Genomic DNA, 17,049 nt, shown 5'->3' on the forward strand with positions numbered 1-17,049 from the left:
TTTTTTAATGAAATGTGTCATCTACGCAAAAGCATGTGTATAATATACACAAACAGTGTGCTTCTCCTTAGAGGTTTGAGACACAGGACAAAAGAACTCATTGCGGACTGTGGCCTCCTAAGAATGGGATCTAAGAGAGACCCTGAGACTGCAGGGTTTCTCTTTACTTCGGGGGCAGATGTGTCTCACCAGGGCGCCTGGGCACTCACTGCTCCCTGCCCTCCCACCTAGTAAACCAGCGCCATGTTCTCTGGACTGTCTACAAGAAGTCCCCTCCCCCTGCGCTGCGACAGAACGGAAGCATCGCCATAGTCCCAGGTTGACAAGGAATGGTTCTGAACTGTTCTCTTCCCAAGTAAACGGGACCTGCTTCTGACTGCCCTCCTTCATAGGGATTGAAAAGAATGCATTTGCCACGTCCATAACAGCACACTGAGCACCAGAGGCTGCTCTCATAAAGATGGTACATCAAGAAAAGCAATTGCATCCTGGCTGGTGTAGCTCGGAGGATTGAGCTCTGGCCTGCAAACCAAAGTGTCGCCAGTTCGATTCCCAGTCAGGGCACATGCCTGGGTTGTGGGCCAGGTCCCCAGAAAGGGGCGCACGAGAGGCAATCACACACTGATGTTTCACTCCTTCTCCTTCCCCTCCTCTCTCTCTAAAAATAAATAAACAAAATATTTAAAGGGAAAAAAAGAAAAACGATTTCCATTGGGCCATCAATTGGTCAAGTTTAAGGTGATCCACTCTTATGTGGCTGGCCTCATCTGAGTTTGTCAAGAATCAGATAAGCAAATTAAGTAGGTATTTGAAAACATACCCAGAATTTGTTTTCAAAGGGTGCGGCAAGATATGCAAATGTGGAAATGACTGTCACAAAAAAAGAAGTCTGTATTCATCAATCCCACCGCACAGGCCATGCGAGGCAGCCCGGCAGCCCCAGGGTCAGGCAGGAGGCAGAAGAGAGAGGAACCGAGGGAGGGGCACTTTCCTGTGGTTTTCGTAGGAAGGAAGGGGTGAAGCAAGATAAAGAAACCAAGCAGGTTTAGGCCTAAAGAGTTTGAATAATTCTGGCATGCCCTGGGCGGTGGGAGTGGTCCCTTGTTCTTAGATTCGGGCCTTAGGGTGGTTAGTGCTGGCTCATACTGTCCCAGACCCAGGGGCCTGATAAACGTAGATCAGTGGGGGCGAGATCTGGGGCTGTTAGTTTGCATAAGGCAGGCTTGCAGGCAATTCTTACTACCTTGAGAAATTAGCCAACCAGGAAGGGGCAGTCCCTCCCTGGTCCACAAGGCCCCAAGATGCTAAAAAGCATCATAAAGTATAAACTTAAAAAGCCCACAGGATGCATGGAGATTACTAGTAGAGCAATAATTCATAGTAGTGCATAGTAATCACTATCTATTAATAGACATTAATTAATGGGGTTGGGAGGGTGCTCACCACGCCTGCCTCCCAAGACCTTGGAGGGGGCGTTGGTCTCTGCCACCACACTCAGGGTCTGTCATTGCTTGTAACTCATTGTCTGGATGTGAGGAGCACAGTTTCAGAACTTTGCTACCATGATAGCTTTTACTCCCTAGGGTGTGGGGCCAATGTGGGGGTTCTGTTGGCTCTTAAGAATATCAGTCCTGGCCCTGGCTGGTGCAGCTCAGTGAACTGAGCACGGGCCTATGAACCAAAGGGTCATTGGTTCAATTCCCAGTCAGGGCATATGCCTGGGCTGTGGGCCAGGTCCCCAGTAGGGGGCACATAAGAGGCAACCACACACTGATGTTTCCCTCTCTTTCTCCTTCCCTGTCAGTCCTGATAGTGCCATCATGGGTATGGGACGTGGCCACAGGGAAAGTCCACAGAGTTGGAAGCTTGGGTAGAGATGCAGTTTCCCTGGCTGGGACCCTTCTCCCGCGCCCAAGCCTCATGTCCGTCAGACGGCTTGCTGGTGGGGGAGCTCTGGCCCAGGAGCTGACCATGGAGAGCTGGGCCAAGGGGGACCTTCTCAGTTCCATACACAGGTCCCCTAAAATTACCTGCAGGTTCAGCCTTGCACCAGCCCCAGAACTGGGAAGCAAAGCCTGAGAAGCCCTCCCCAGACTGTCAGCAGTCAAAGCTTTTCACTCAGGCCAGCCAGCTGGGCAGTGGAGGGCCTCGCCTCCTGCACGCCCCAGTGCCCCTGGACCTCTGCATGCATTGTTCTTAGGCTCCCTCCTCAGGGGATGGATCTTTGGAGGACTTGCCTTATTTCTCTTTCTGTGATTTTAATTTTTGCAAGGAAGTCCAAACCTGAGCTCATACCTATGTAGCTCAAGACCAAAGATCTTTTTTTCCAAGGTGCTGGAGCCTCTCCTTGAGGTCTAGCCCTCTGTCTGGAGGGAGGTGGGCGGCGGTCAGTGACAGACTCATAGCCTGATTCTCAAGCAGAGAAGCATTTCTGTTTCCCTGCTTCACGGATAGGAAAGAGCAAAGATAATCAGAGTACACTTGTGGCAGTTCTTAAAGCTACCAAGAGATGGCGCTAGCACCCACTTACGGAGCTTCACCATGGACATCCTGAAGGACTTAGAATCTATCTGCAACAGGATTGCTTCTCAGCTGCTGGGCTCCTCCTGGGCTTATTTCAATACCCTGAGCTAAGGCACCATGAATGTTAGAACCCAGACCCACTGAATCCTGCTGGCCTTTCCTCCTGGCTGACTCCACTCCCCCAGCCACGTCCTTCTCATCAGCCTGGGCTCTCTGAGTAGGGATCACCTGTCTCCCTAAGACCAACCAGGTATGGACTCAGACATTAGGGGGGCCAGGGCTCAGGGGTCAACCAGGGTCTGGAGACCAGTGGCCAGTTCAGACTGGAGTAGACTGAGGCTATAAAGATTGAACCCAGGGGAGGGAACCAAGCCAGGCAGGAAAAACAAAGACACACCTGATTCTAGTCCAAGGCTTCAGACTCATTGAGAAGCAGCAGCCACAGGGTCCTTCTCGATTCCTTACTGCCTGGGAGAGGCAGGGAGAGGCAGGGAGAGGCAGGGAGAGGCAGGGAGAGGCAGGGAGACCCAGTGCCCTCGGTGAGCCTGTTCAGCTGGCTCGAAGCTAAGTGTGGGGCAGTTGTTGGTGCTTCTTACTCCCCACGAACACGGGAGGGCTGACTAGCATCAGTGCCAGGGAAGGGGTGGGAAAAGCCAGCTGTAGGGGTGAGAAACAAGGAGCCGGTGCAGGGTGAAGACAGATGGGCAGGGAGTAGGGAGGGCTGGGGGTCCATCCTGCGGTGCCCTGGGAGAGCCTGCGGTCTGGCCCTGGCCTGGCTTCCCAAGAACGGCCTCAGAATTAGCCTTCACCATCATCTCTGCGTCACATTACATACACCCCGCAGGGCTGTCCTAACAGAAGTGTTTGTGCTGGGTCCTTACACGTGCGTTTTACACCTACCAAACAGTCAGTCAGTTCGATTTTTAAAGCAACAGTCACTTTTTCATAATCTGATTAATTATTCTTTATGGGCTCTTGGGTATCAAAAAGTTGATTTGTGTACTTCACACATTTAATATATACCACCGTTCTTGTGACCCTATTTTGACATCTCCCTTTTTGAGAGGCCGTGGGCTTCAAAAGTAAAAGTGAACGATGAGCGTGGTGTCAGGTGGGTACTGGACTTATCGAAGGTATTTAAACGTCTAGTCACTACATCGTACACCTGAAACTAACGTAATATGGTGTGCCAACTGTAACTGAAAAGGAAAAAAGAAATACATTATACATAATTCATAAGTAAGTCACTGTCCAAAAGTAAGCAAAACACGTTTTCCTGCCTCAGACATTCACAAAACAATTAAACAAACAAACAAATGAACAAATCAATCGAAGTGGCCCAGGCCTCTCTGGACCTCCCAGAGACCCCGAAAGCCAGAGGGGAGCAAAGCAGGCCCTTCTGATTCCAGCCCGAGGACAGGCAATGACACTTGGCTTTGACTTTAGCTTTGCTCCATTATCACCGGACTGAGAGACCCAGCCCGTGGCCTTCTCAGACTCTTTATTCTATGTCACTCCGCGGGAGGCCCTTGAACTACAGATGCTTATCAATCAGGAAATGTTTGCAGGGGAGGTTTGCGGCATTTCGAGGTTGAGTCCCCCCATGGAGCTTCCTGAGTTAGGTCCTCACGTGCAGGCTTGAGGTTTGCGGATGTAAATTCCCCCAGGGCCAGGTGCACACGCGTATTAGGGTTCTCTAGAGAAACAGAACCAACAGGAGGTACATGCAGTGAACCGATTCCTTATAATTCACAGAGTTTGAGGAGGACCGTCATCCGCTGTCCGCGAGCTGGAAGCCCAGGCAAGCTGGCTGTGTCATCCGGGCCAAGTTTGAAGGTCTACAACCAGGACCGCCAAGGGCAGGGAGAGATCCAAGTTCCAGCTGAGGAGGTCGGGCAGGAAGGGGCGACTTCCTCCTTCCTCTGCTGGTCATTCTGTTCAGGCCCAAACTGGTGGGGGAGACCCACCCACTTCCAGCGGATTCAAATGCTAATGTCACCCGCATAGACACACTCACCGGACACACCCGGAAATAAAGCTCAATCTGGGCACCAAGGCCAGTGGAGCTGACACCAAGTTAACCGTCACAACACAGACTCAGACTTGAAGTCACACAGGCTTTCCCTAATTGCTGTTGCTTGAGTTCGACTGTGGGCCTTTCAGTCTACGGGCGCAGCCAGGGGTTGGCGGAAGCAGTGTTTAGTTCAGAAAGTGTTTTTGGAGGAGGAAGGTTCCCTGAAGAAGTAAGAGAGCCGGGAGAGAGAGTGGTGAGTGGAGAGGACCTAGCAAGCGCTGACTCCCTGTGAACGTTCTCAGTTCGGGTTACCATGGCACCAGCGGCCTAACAAACCCTCTCTTCTGCTTCCTGCACCTGAAGATTGTGTTTTATTGGCTATTCTCTCCCCTGCAGAGTCACAGTGGGTGTGGCGGAAGGACACCTGGGCAGTCAGCAAGAGGATTCTGGGTTCAGATCCTGATGTCATCACTTACAATGCACTTCTGGTCAGTTTGTTTACTCTCTGATCTGCTGGCAAGGTAGTTGAAAGAAATATATATATACTTTTTGCTATGTGAAAAAAGACCGATAAATGATAAGAGAGGTATAATTTCCTGCTTGGGTTTTTTATTCCTTTTACTGAAGTATAACGTGTGTGAACTCTACAGGGAAAAGCAGGACACCTGCTAGGAGGGTTCCCGGTGGCTAACAGGGTTCAAATAAAAAAACAAAGAGATTATAACTTCCGGCCAAGATGGAGGCGTAGGCAGACACACTGAGCCTCCTCGCACGACCAAAAGAAGGACAACGACAATTTAGAAGCAAAAAACAACTAGAACTGATGGAAAATTGAACTGTATGGAAGTCTGACAACCAAGGAGTTAAAGAAGAAACACTCACCCAGACCGGATGGAGGGGCGGAGACGGGCGGCCAGGCAGAGAGGACTCACGGCGAGGCAGCAGCAGGCGGACCCGGCGAGGTGGTGCATTGCAGACCGGGTGGTCCCACATTCCCGTGCAGATAAACCAGGAGGAACAAGTGGGAAGCAGGATGGACCGCACAACCCAGGGCCCCAGCTCGGGGAAATAAAGCCTCAAACCACCGATTGAAAACACCTGTGGGGGTTGTGGTGGCAGCAGGAGAAACTCCCAGCCTCACAGGAGAGGTCGTTGGAGAGACCCAGAGGGGCCTAGAACGTACACAAACCCATCCACTGGGAATCAGCACCAGAAGGGCCCACTTTGGTTGTGGGAAGCAGGGGAAGTGACCGAAATCCAACAGAGAGCAGAGCAAGCACCAGTGTTCCCTCTCGAACCTGCTCCCACATACAGCGTCACAACCCAGCGACGTGGGTTGCCCCACCCTGGTGAACACCTAAGGCTCCACCCCTCACCATGAACAGGTGTGTCAAGACAGAAAAAAATGGCCTAAATGAAAGAATAGATCAAAGGTCCAGGAAAAATACAACTAAGGGATGAAGAGATAGCCAACCTATCAAATGTACAGTTCAAAATACTGGTGATCAGGATGCTCACAGAATTGGTTGAATTTGGTCACAAATTAGATGAAAAAATGAAGGTTGCACTAAATGAAATAAAAGACAATGTACAGGGAACCAATAGTGATGGGAAGGAAACTGAGAGTCAAATCAATGGTGTGGACCTGAAGGAAGAAACATCCAACCAGAAAACAATGAAGAAACAAGAATTCAAAAAATGAGGAGAGGCTTAGGAACCTCCAGGACATCTTTAAATGTTCCAACATCTGAATTATAGGGGTACCAGAAGGGGAGAGGAACAGCCACGAGTGGAAAACGTATTTGAACAAATAATAAAGGAGAACTTCCCCAGTCTGGCAAAGGAAATAGACTTCCAGGAAATCCAGGAAGCTCAGAGAGTCCCAAAGAAGTTGGACCCAAGAAGGAACACACCAAGGCACATCATAATTACATTAGCCAAGATTAAAATGAAGGAGAGGATCCTAGAAGCAGCAAGACATAAGGGGACAGTCACCTACAAAAGAGTGCCCATCAGACTGTCAGCTGATTTCTCAAAAGAGACCTTACAGGCAAGAAGGGGCTGAAATGAAGTATTTCAAGTCATGAAATCCAAAGACCTACATCCAAGATTGCTCTACCCAGCAAAGCTTTCATTTAGAATGGAAGGGCAGATAGAGTGCTTCTGAGATAAGATCAAGTTAAAGGAGTTCATCATCACCAAGCCCTTATTATATGAAATGTTAAATAGATTTAGCTAAGAAAAGGAAGATAAAAAATATGAACAGTAAAATGACAGCAAACTCACAATCACTGACAACCACACCTAAAAGAAAAACAAAAGCAAACTAAGCAAACAACTAGAACAGGAACAGAACCACAAATATGGACACCACATGGAGGCTTATCAACAGGGGAGTGGGAGGGGGAGAGAGGGGGAAAGGTAGCGTACAAGTAGCTACCTTTCTCTGTACAAGTACAGAGAACAAGTAGCGTAAATGGTAGGTAGAAAATAGACAGGGGAGGGCAAGAATAGTATGGGAAATATAGAATCTAAAGAACTTATATGTATAACCCATGGACATGAACTAAAGTGGGGGGAATGTGGGTGGGAAGGGGTATGCAGGGCAAAGTGGAATGAAGGGGGGAATGGGACAACTGTAATAGCATAATCAATAAAATAAATAAAAAAAAAAAACAAAGAACACAGAGCCTAGAAGCTATGTCTGCACAGGGGCTCCTCACTCAAATTGCCCCACGTGGAGGAGCCTGAACTGAACTGCCCAGCTCTGCATTGTGCTGCGGCCATCTGAGCCAGCCTTTATCAAGGTTTCCTGGAATCCTAATTCGACCAGTAGGACTGAGGCTTCCCCCATCTAATCAGATCTGTGCAGCTATGACCAGTCAGGGCAGCTCTATTCTAGCCAATCAGGACAGTGCCTTTTGGGCCAATCAAACTTCAAGGATTGAGAGCCCTCATTTTCATGAGGATGGACCAATCAGGGACCGGCAGTGGGGACTTCTAGCCCTGTAAGCCAGCCTGTGGAGGGCAGCTGCCCCTGCCACGCTGGGAAGGGGACTAGGTTTCCCCGGTGGAGCGGAGCTGATCAGCCCAGTGCAAAGCAGACTGGCACAGAGCAGAGCAGGCCGTGGAGAAGCAGAGCAGGGCTGTCTAGCCCAAGAAGGGCCTGGTCTCAGGGCTGCAGGGCCCCTCGGATGTTCTACATCCGGCCGTATCACAGTTGAGCCGTTTTGCATTGAATAAACTTTCCTTCTTCACCATCCCCAAATAGGGATTCTTATTGGCATTGAATTGGTGCCAATGAGCATCCACTCACACGTAAAACAAAGTTATGCAAATCATAAACATATAACTCCCTGAAATTTTAGAAAGTGACTCTTCTTGTGTGGCCACCACCCAGATCAGATGGTCGCACCCTTGTGTGGGTCCCTTCAGCGCCATATCGAGGTGGGTCTTGGGTTCCGTGGACGTGGCAGAAGCAATGGTATATGACTTCCAGGGACGGGTCATAAAATAGGCTCTCTCTTGGATCTTTCTCTCTGGGAGAAGCTAGTTGTGATATCACGAAGTCACTCAATCAGCTCTATATTTCCCCCCTACCTAGGAGAGAGAGAGAGAGAGAGAGAGAGAGAGAGAGAACGAGGGAGAGAGAGAGACATTGATGTGAGAGAGGAGCCCCCATTGGTTGCCTCCTGGGGATCAAACCTGAAACCTAGGTATGTGCCCTGACAGGGAATTAAACCCACAACCTTTTGGTGTGGGGGACGACAGGCTGACCAACCCAACCACACCGGCCAGGGCGCCCCATCAGCTTCCCTGAGCAAGGACCCAAGGCCTCCTGTCAACAGCCGTGGAGGGAGCCCTGTTGGAAACAGGCCCTCCCACCCCAGTCCGGCCTTCAGGGAAGGGCAGCCCTGGCCAACACCCTGCCTACAGCTCCGTGAGAGAGACACCCTGAGCCAGAATGACCCAGGTCAGCACTCAGGTATTTGCCTCTTAGGAAGGGTGACACAAAAAATGTTTTCAGCCGCTAAGTTTTGGGGGATTCATTACACAGGTAGATATTATCTAATGTAAGGGGACCACGCTTGCCTAGGGCCAGTCTTGGCAGCCGACTCACTCACTCATTCACCCAAAGCCAGACTCAGCAAATATTTCTCGTTAGCCAACTATTTGTCACGCACTGAAGCTGGGCACTGGGTCATTCATTCAGGGACAAATGCCACAAGCTACATGCTAGTGGGGGGGATGGGGAGGAACTACCCAAAGGAAACCTGCAACTCTATTTGGTGGACTGTGGAGGAAAGAAACAGGGGTCACTGACAAGCAGAGTGACCCGTGGAACGTGAAGGACAAGGAGAGACAAGCAGGGAGAGAACTGGGAAGGGAGGCAGGAGAGTGAAGAGCAGGTGCCGAGGCCCAGGGAGGGACGTCACTTTGGGGCGGGCGAGGGAGACCCCAGCCAGGCCCACTTGGGCCGTGGAGGCCAAGTGAGGGGAGTGGGCTTCACCGGAAGGATGTGCAGCGAGGAGTGATGTTGACTGCCCTTGACCTCTGCTGACCCTTGCTGATGAGGGGGGAAGAGAGGGAAAGGGCACTGGGGGCATTAGGAGAAGAAGGATGTCACCACAGTGTTCAGAGGACAGAGGACACCTGCGTGTCAGAGGAAAAAGAGGGGGAAGGGCAGCTCAGAGCGCTCCAGTGAGGACTGATGGGGAGTGGGGACAGAAGGACCCGTGTGGCAGGGTTCGGGTGGCGGCCGCCCTGGGGCTGTTAGTGGGCGTTGAGAGGGTTTCGAGGGGACGTGCACAGACCTGGACTGTGCAGCACGAGGCTGAGAACCAGGGTGACCCAGGAGAGACGTTAAAACAGGCCCTGCATCTTGTCCCGCCTCCCCGCCTTTTCCGGGGTAAATGGGCCCCACAGCCATTGTGTCGTGAGAACAAGGAGCTACTTCCTCCTCTCCCCTCACCTGCTGTGAGGAAAGGCCTGTCTCCTGTCCTGGACTCCAGCCCTGAGGGACCTTAAGGGACCTGCACCCCAGGGCACCCCAACCCGGGCCCATCTGGTGAGGACATGAGAACAAATGACCCCGAGGGTCTGGGCCACGTGGCTGGGTTAGGACAGACCTGCCTCCCCACCTCCTGGGAAGGGCCGGCCCATCTCTGCCCCTCAGAGAGGCCCTGTGACCCCCGAAGGGCCACCAGCAGCCAGGGCCTCGGGCAGACAGGCCTCTCTGTGCCATCGGATGCAGAGGCAAGGCCCAGTCTCCACTTTGAAGGGCCCCTCACATTCCAGGCAACGTCTCACACCTCCGAGCCCTCTGTGCCCTGCCCCCCAACCCTGCGCCTCTGTCCGGGGCCTCACAGTGGAGCTTTCGGGGGAAGGACAAGTGAAAGAGTGTTGGCCGCGTCACATCCATGTCGCAGAACAGGGAAACACAGCAGGGAGACACGGCCTCGGGTGGAACCCCAGGACCAAGGTGAGAGCTTTGGAGGCACCTGAGGCCATCGTGCCAACCTGTGTGGGAAGAAGAGTGGGGTTCCCACGGGGTCAGAGCTCTCCTGGGTGCCTGGGGCCACCTGTTGGGGGGTCACGACACCTCTGTGTCACCGCCAAGGCCAGAGGGGATGAAAAGGTCTGGCCTTCCCTTGCAGAACTGTCTATCCTGACCACAAGGAAGTGACATATCACAGAGGGTGGGGACACCTGGCCACGGAGGAAATGTCCCAGCCTAGCTCTGCTGTGGGGAGCCGTGTGTGGCCGAGGGAGGAGCAGCTGTGTGCTCTGAGGAGGGGCTGCACCTCCCTGCAGAACACGGGCCCTGGTCCGTCATCCAGGTCGAGCGAAGCCGAGGTCCCTGCAGGCCTGTGCAGCTTCTAGCCCTAGGCTTCCTGCTCTCAACCAGCTCCAGCACCAAACTGGACCGGGGCTGGGCAAGGAAGCAGAGAGGCCCAGCAAAGCAGAAGCAGACACGGGACATCAAGCCCTCTGTGGGAGGCTGGACCTTGTCCACACAGAGGGCTTGGTGCGGTCGCCCTTGGTTGTGTCTGTGCTGGAGCAATGACCCCGAGGGTCTGGGCCACATGGCTGCCATCTGCTATGTTCCTCCTCCAGGCCACAGGTGAGTGGGGCTGGGCCCTGGCCGGGAGCTCGGCCCAGAGTGGGAAAGAAGGACCTGTTGGCGGTGGGTGGGGAGCAGCCCGACAGGAAGGAAGGACAGGGCAGGGAGAAGAGGGGAGGCGGAGAAGCTTCCAGGAGTGGCCAGCACCTGTCTCAGCAGTGACCCAAGGATTTAATGTGCAAAGCAGGCAAGTCTCATCCACTGTGCTAGACAGAGTGGCACCAGTGAGAGAGGGTCTGTGGTTGTCACCTTAACTGTCATAAGCGAGATGTGGCCTTGGTACACTCCCCATACACTCACACACACCCGTGCACACACATGCACACCTGTGCACACACCCAGTTTTTACCCATCATGGCCCTTCTTGTCTCTAAGGACGCCCTCTCCCTGGGTCCCCTCTGGGAGGAGGGGGCTACTTCCCCCTCACCCCTCACCTAGTAGGAGGAACGGCCTGTCTCCTGCCATGGACTCAGCCCTGAGGGCCCTTGAGAGGCCTGGACCCCAGGGCACCGCAACCCGGGCTCATCTGGTGAGAAGTGGGGACTGGGCTGTGTCTTCCAGGCTCTTTGTCCCTGAGCGGCCCCCACACCGTGAGGGGCACCGTGGGGGAATCCCTGAGTGTGCAGTGTCGGTACGAGGAGAAGTTCAGAGGAAATAAGAAATACTGGTGTGAAAACCCATGTACACCTGTGTTGAAGAACAAGATTGTGGAGACCTCGGAGTCAGAGAGAGAAGTCAGCAATGGCCGTGTGTCCATCAGGGACCATCCAGCAAACCTCACCTTCACTGTGACCTTCGAGAGACTCACAAAGCATGATGCAGGCAAATACTGGTGTGGGATCGCTGTATCACTTAACCAAAGAATTGTGGACCCCAACTTCGAGGTTGAGGTGATTGTGTCCCCAGGTGAGCCGCCCGCCCCCGCCCTTGTCCCGGTGCCAGGCTGCCTGACCTGCACTTGGTCACCCTGTCAGTCAGGACAGGCGTGGAACTGAAGAGCAGGGTGGGCTGAGGGGGGAAGGCGGTGATCGGGACACAGTGTGTGTGTGCTGTGTTGTCTGCACACAGTTGCACACCCACAAACACACCTCTGGCTGTTACAGACCTCTGAGCGCCGCGCCCTGACACAGGGTCCAGCCTGGGTTTCTCCTGGGTGGAGCTGGGTGAGAACGGCCAGACTCCAGGGACATGCTGCCCTCTGGTCCTCATGAGAGCCATGTCCACTCTGAAGAGGACCCCGTGTCTCTCCCTGCTCTTCTCATCCCTATGGGGACGGCATGGCTGGGACACTTCTCTCACCACAGGCCGTCCTGGACCTGGTCTGTGAGAGGACATCACTGTGGGTGGCTCCCGGGCACCAACCTCATGGCCGTGGTCCTGGGCATCTGCAGCGACCATGAGAGGGGCTCAGGAGAACCCCTGGGCCCCTGTGCAGGGCTCCTGGGGCATTTGGGGGACCGCCCTAACCCTTAGGGCTGACCCTGCTTCTTCCCCACTTTCTCTGAGACCTTGTGCTCCCGAGAGGTTAGCCTGGAGACACCCCGACATTACCTCCCTCAGACAAAGGAGAAGAAAGAGGGTGGAGCAGGCTCTCCGGTGTTACACCCCTGAACTTGCTCCACATTCTCCCAGTAACTCTCCTTTGCCAGATCGCTGCGCCTGTTTCCGAGTTAAGAGCACCTGACTTAGCCCACAGATCTTTCCCTTGTACTCTTCTTCCGTCTTGGTCCCCGGCTCTGCCCACTTCCTTCTTGAGGTTCCCAGTTTCTCATGCTCATGTTCTCACCTGCGAGGCTCCTCGGTGCCCCTTGTGAGTTCCTATTTAAGACAGAGGAACCGAGACCCCACTGAGACCTCTGGGTGTGTCAGGGGGAGGGGTTTGTCCAGTGGCCTCCAGGGCAGGCCACGTTCTATGGGGGCTCACTCACCGTGTCTCTCTAGATCTTTCTTTCTGCTCATGTCCTCTTCCAGAGAGGACGGCCCCGTGGTGGCCTGTGGGGGCCGTAAGCCTGGCTGACAGTGTGGGGGACTGAGTGGACATTCTGGGCGCACTGCCACAACAAAACACCATGGACTGGTAGCTCACCCACCACAGAGATGTGATGCTCACTGTTCCGGAGGAGAAGCCTGACTCGGGGGCCAGCCTGTGGGTGAGGGCCCTGCTCCGGGCTGCAGTCTTGCCGCACCTGTGTGGTGGCCGGCCCTCCCTTATCAGGACGCTAGTCCCCTTGATGAGGGCTCCACCCTCATGACCTGGCTGCCTCCAGCGACCTCCTAATCCCATCCCACTGGGCGTGGGGTTCCCAATGCAACAATCTGGGGCACACAAACATTCAGACGGCAGCCTGTTCTAAGAGATTGTGGGGTCCCGTCCTTCAGGGTTGACCCCACTGTGCGCCCCTGTTGCCTGTGAGTCTCACCAAGCCATCAGCCCTGCCTGTGGGCCCCGGCCACCTAACCGCTCTGGTCAGCCGCTACAGAGTAAATGCCAGCCCATCCCCTGCAGGGCGGACAAGGAGGAGCCAGGAGTGGATGGGGTGTGACAGACACTCACACCCTCTGTTGAGCAGGGCGACTCTGCATCTGAATGTGCCACCAGGCCACAGGGCCCCTGGAGAGGGCCCCGGAGGGGTCCAGGAACAGGTCTGGCCTGGCTGTGGCCACAAGGGGGGGGTGTGGACACAACACATCCTTCCAGATGGCCTGAGGGGCCTGGACTGGTTGAGTCAGAGCCTCGTGGCTGAAAGAGTGGGAGGCCTGGAGTGTGTGGGGGGAGACAACACAGGGCCTGACATGTGCTTCTCCTTCAGCCCCCTTGCCCACATGGAAGATCTTCAACAGCACCCTGGGCCCGCCCTCCTCCTCCCTGCCAGAGACCACCTTGCTCAATACGACGAGGCCGGAGACGCCTGATCCCCACCAGCACCCGACGAGGCCGGAGACGCCTGATCCCCACCAGCACCCGACGAGGCCGGAGACGCCTGATCCCCACCAGCACCCCGGGTAAGTGCACCTGCCTCCTGGAATTTCGCTACCTGGTGGATTCTCCTCTAGACAGGAGTGGGAGGGAGGTTGGGGAGGGTGGTTTTATTTCCTTTCCCAGCCCCTTTTATTCATCGACCTCACACCCACCTATGAGGCTCCTGCTGCGTGGCGGGCCCTACTCTCAGCTTTGGGGTGCAGCGTGAGCCGCCCAAACAGCATGGCTCTCCGACAGAGGTTATGTTCTGAGGGGTGGAATCAACAAGGAACAGTCCCACACCCACGCTGCTGCCAGTAAGCCTGCTCACGGTGGAGGCTTGAGGGGACGACGGGGCTGGGGAGAGCTGAGGCCGCTGTTCATTACAGGGAGGACTCGCTGATGGGCGGCCCTCTGATGGACACCAGCAGGGTTTGGGGGGGGCACTCAGGTGCCCGCAGAGGGAGGAGCAAGAGCAAGGCCCTCTGGGACTCAGGCCCAGGCCAGGGCAGGGAGCAGGAGCCCTGGGGCTAGTGGCCTCCCCAAGCTGGGTCACAGTGTCGACCGTCCCGGTGAAGAACACAGGCCTCTGAGGAAGGTGGGAGTTGAGCGGGGTTCATTCCCTCCTTCCATCGGCAGCCACTAAATCTCCATCAGTGCTAATGTTTGGGAGATAATGGCCAGGTGCGATTACCTGCTGTGAAGAAACTAGAACAGTCTGTACCCTGCGGGTTATGAAGGCTTCAGGAGAGCAGATGTCCAACCACCATGCACACTGTCGATTCCTTACCGCAGGTGGGGCGACCTGTGCACGGGGAGGGCTGAGGACACACCTTTCTCCTGGGCCTGGGGTCCACCTGAACCCCTGGGCTAATGGCAGCGCTTCCCCTATCCACAGTCCCAATCTTCAAGGGCAAGTGCTGGCCGGAGAGGCGGGGGACAGTGGTCCTTCAAGTGGGGCTGCCCTGTCATCTGTGGTTGATCTTTATAGCGACCCTGTGGCCTTTATAGGGACCGTGTGGCCATAGGGTCCTGTGGCCTCAGGACCTGGGCTGAGGGACAAGGGGAAAGTGGACAGCACCAGGGCCGTCCCCTGAGGAGGTGGCTCACTGGGTGTTACTGTGTCCCCTGCAGGGCCCTGCTCAGCAGCGTCCGCTTCCTGCTCCTGGTCTTCCTGAAGCTGCCCCTGCTCCTGAGCATGCTGGGGGCCGTCCTCTGGGTGAACAGGCCTCAGGGGTGCTCAGGGCGGGGTGGGCCGCCCCATTCTGAGAACCAGTAACACCTGTTGCCACTGATGCTCCGGCCAAGGACACAGCCCGGGACGGGAATGACCTTGTGACTAATAAATCCAGTGTCATTGTCCATGTTTTTGCCCGAACATTCTGTAAATGGATTAGAAAGATTTTTCTTGCAATGGACTGGACATACAAAAATATACCTAGTAATGCATACTCATGAAGCCAGGTGTGCCTTCCAACCTTTGCGTGTCCCCTTGCAGTGTCACTAATAAACATCATCGATAGTTCTGTAGCCCTAAGTTCTCCGCTGGGGGAGCCGACCCAGAGCTTCACATTCATCCTCGCTGTGTTTTCTTCATGGTTTTGCCCCATATAATCATAGGTATTTCCAGAGTATAGCATATATGTTTAAAAGTTCCCGAGGTTACTTTATTTTTACTTTTTCAGCTTCATTTAAATATAACTGACATATAGCATTGTGTAGGTTTAAAGTGCACAGTGTTTTCATTTGCTACGCTTATTTATTTTAAATGCAAAATGATTAGCCCTGTATTGTCAGCTAACATCTCCACTGTGTCATGTAATTGCCATTGCTTTTTTGAAGAAATAGTGAGATCTTAAATGGTGAAAACATTTTTTCCAAGGTTTTATTTATTTTTAGAGAGAGGGGAAGGAAGGGAGGGAGAGAAACATCCATGCGTGGTTGCCTCTTGAGCGCCCCCTACTGGGGACCTGGCCCACAACGCAGGTGTGTGCCCTGACTGGGAATCTACCCAATGACCCTTTGGTTCTCAGGCCAGCACACAATCAACTGAGCCACACCAGCCAGGGCTCTTATCGACTTTTAAGTGAATATATAGTATTAGTAGCCATAGTCTCTGTTGATACATTAGGTCCCCAGAATTTATCTTTTCACTGCAAGTTTGCGCCCCTTGACCAGTATCTCCCCGTGTCTCCTACCCCTGGCCCCTGCTGGCCACAGCTGCACTCCGTTCCATCTTTTTTAGATCCTACATACAAGTGGCATCATGCACTCTGTTCCTTTCTTAGTCTGACTTATTCCACGTAGCACAATGCCCTCAAGATCCATCCACGTTGTTACCAGCGGCAGGGGTGCCTTCTTGCTCATGGCTGCATAATATTCCACCGTGTGCCTGCACCACATCTTCACCCATTCATCTGCTGATGGACAACTAGGGTGCTTCCATGTCTTGGCTGCTCCTAGGAGTGGGGTGGCTGGATCACTGGGCACTTCTTTTGAAAATTTTCTTGTGGGACCTCTATACTGTTTGTTTTCCATCATGGCTGTGCCAACTGGCATCCCCACCAACAATGCGCAAGGGCTCCTCCCTCGCTCCACGTTCTTGCCAACACCGGTTCTAGCTTGCCTTCTCAGTGACAGCCATTCCAATGAGGGTGAGGTGAGAGCTCGCCGAGATTTGCATTTGCATTTCCCTGCGGGGTAGTGGCGTGGAGCACCTTTGCATGAACCTGCTGGCCATCCCTGTGTTGTCTTTGGAAAAATGTTCAGGTCCTCTGCCCAGTTTTTAAATAGGATTGTTTGGGGCCTTGGGGTGTTGTGATTGAGGTATCTGAGTTTTTTATATCTGTGGGATTTTAACCCCTTTTCTGATATATGATTTGCAAATCTTTTCTCTCATTCTGTAGACTGCCTTTCTACGTCATTAATTGTTTCCTTTGCCGTGTGCAAGGTTTTAAGTTTGATGGAACTGCACTTCATTTTGGCTTGTGTTGCTTGTGGTTTCGGTGTCAGGTCCAGGAAGCCACTGCCGAGGCCCATGTGTTTTCCTCTAGGGGTTTCATGGTTTAAGGTCTTACTTTGAAGTCTTTAATCCACTTCAACCTATCTTTGAGAGTGGTGTCAGGTAGGGGTTCCATTCCATTTCTCTGCACATGGTTATCCGTTTTCCCGGCTCCATTGCTGGAAGAGACCACCCCCGCTGACCATACATGCAGGAGTTTACCTGTGGGCGTTTGATTCCGTAGCCCTGGCCTGTGCGTCTATTTTCACGCCACATCACACTCTTCTGATTACTGTGTATTAGTGATATGTTCGGAACCAGGACGTGTGATGCCTCCAGCTCTTTCCATGTTCTTTCCAGTCAGTACGGACGTGGCTATTGAAGTCTCCTGTGGTTCCACGCTAATTTTAGGACTGTTTTTCTATTTC

At 53.5% G+C, this 17,049-nt stretch overlaps 1 protein-coding gene across 2 annotated transcripts; it reads left to right on the plus strand.

The window, feature by feature from the left end:
• The first annotated feature begins 10,266 nt into the window (after positions 1-10,266).
• Positions 10,267-14,982, plus strand: LOC119001112 (CMRF35-like molecule 6). 2 transcript variants are annotated; one of them, XR_005069489.1, is made up of 5 exons: positions 10,267-10,661; positions 11,223-11,567; positions 13,472-13,589; positions 14,413-14,552; positions 14,755-14,834. XR_005069489.1 is itself a non-coding variant. In XM_037066301.1 (4 exons), the coding sequence occupies exons 1-4, from the start codon at positions 10,601-10,603 to the stop codon at positions 14,897-14,899; spliced, it is 672 nt and encodes a 223-aa protein (XP_036922196.1). In that variant the 5' UTR covers positions 10,267-10,600; the 3' UTR covers positions 14,900-14,982. The 2 variants fall into 2 exon arrangements, 1 of the variants encoding a protein (XP_036922196.1); XM_037066301.1 differs by lacking the exon at positions 14,413-14,552 and having other exon boundaries at positions 14,752-14,982.
• The last annotated feature ends 2,067 nt before the right edge of the window (positions 14,983-17,049 follow it).

Source organism: Sturnira hondurensis, unplaced genomic scaffold (genome assembly GCF_014824575.4).
Source record: "Sturnira hondurensis isolate 20B ecotype Veracruz unplaced genomic scaffold, ASM1482457v3 Scaffold0001221, whole genome shotgun sequence".
NCBI classification, from domain to species: Eukaryota; Metazoa; Chordata; class Mammalia; order Chiroptera; family Phyllostomidae; genus Sturnira; species Sturnira hondurensis.

Excerpts from the sequence above, each read along its gene's own strand:
- LOC119001112 (XM_037066301.1), top strand. The coding sequence starts at position 10,601 with ATGACCCCGAGGGTCTGGGCCACATGGCTGCCATCTGCTATGTTCCTC. Across the intron at positions 10,662-11,222 it reads GTTCCTCCTCCAGGCCACAG|GCTCTTTGTCCCTGAGCGGC; the intron begins GTGAGTGGGGCT and ends TGTGTCTTCCAG. Across the intron at positions 13,590-14,751 it reads CCTGATCCCCACCAGCACCC|CAGGGCCCTGCTCAGCAGCG; the intron begins GACGAGGCCGGA and ends CTGTGTCCCCTG.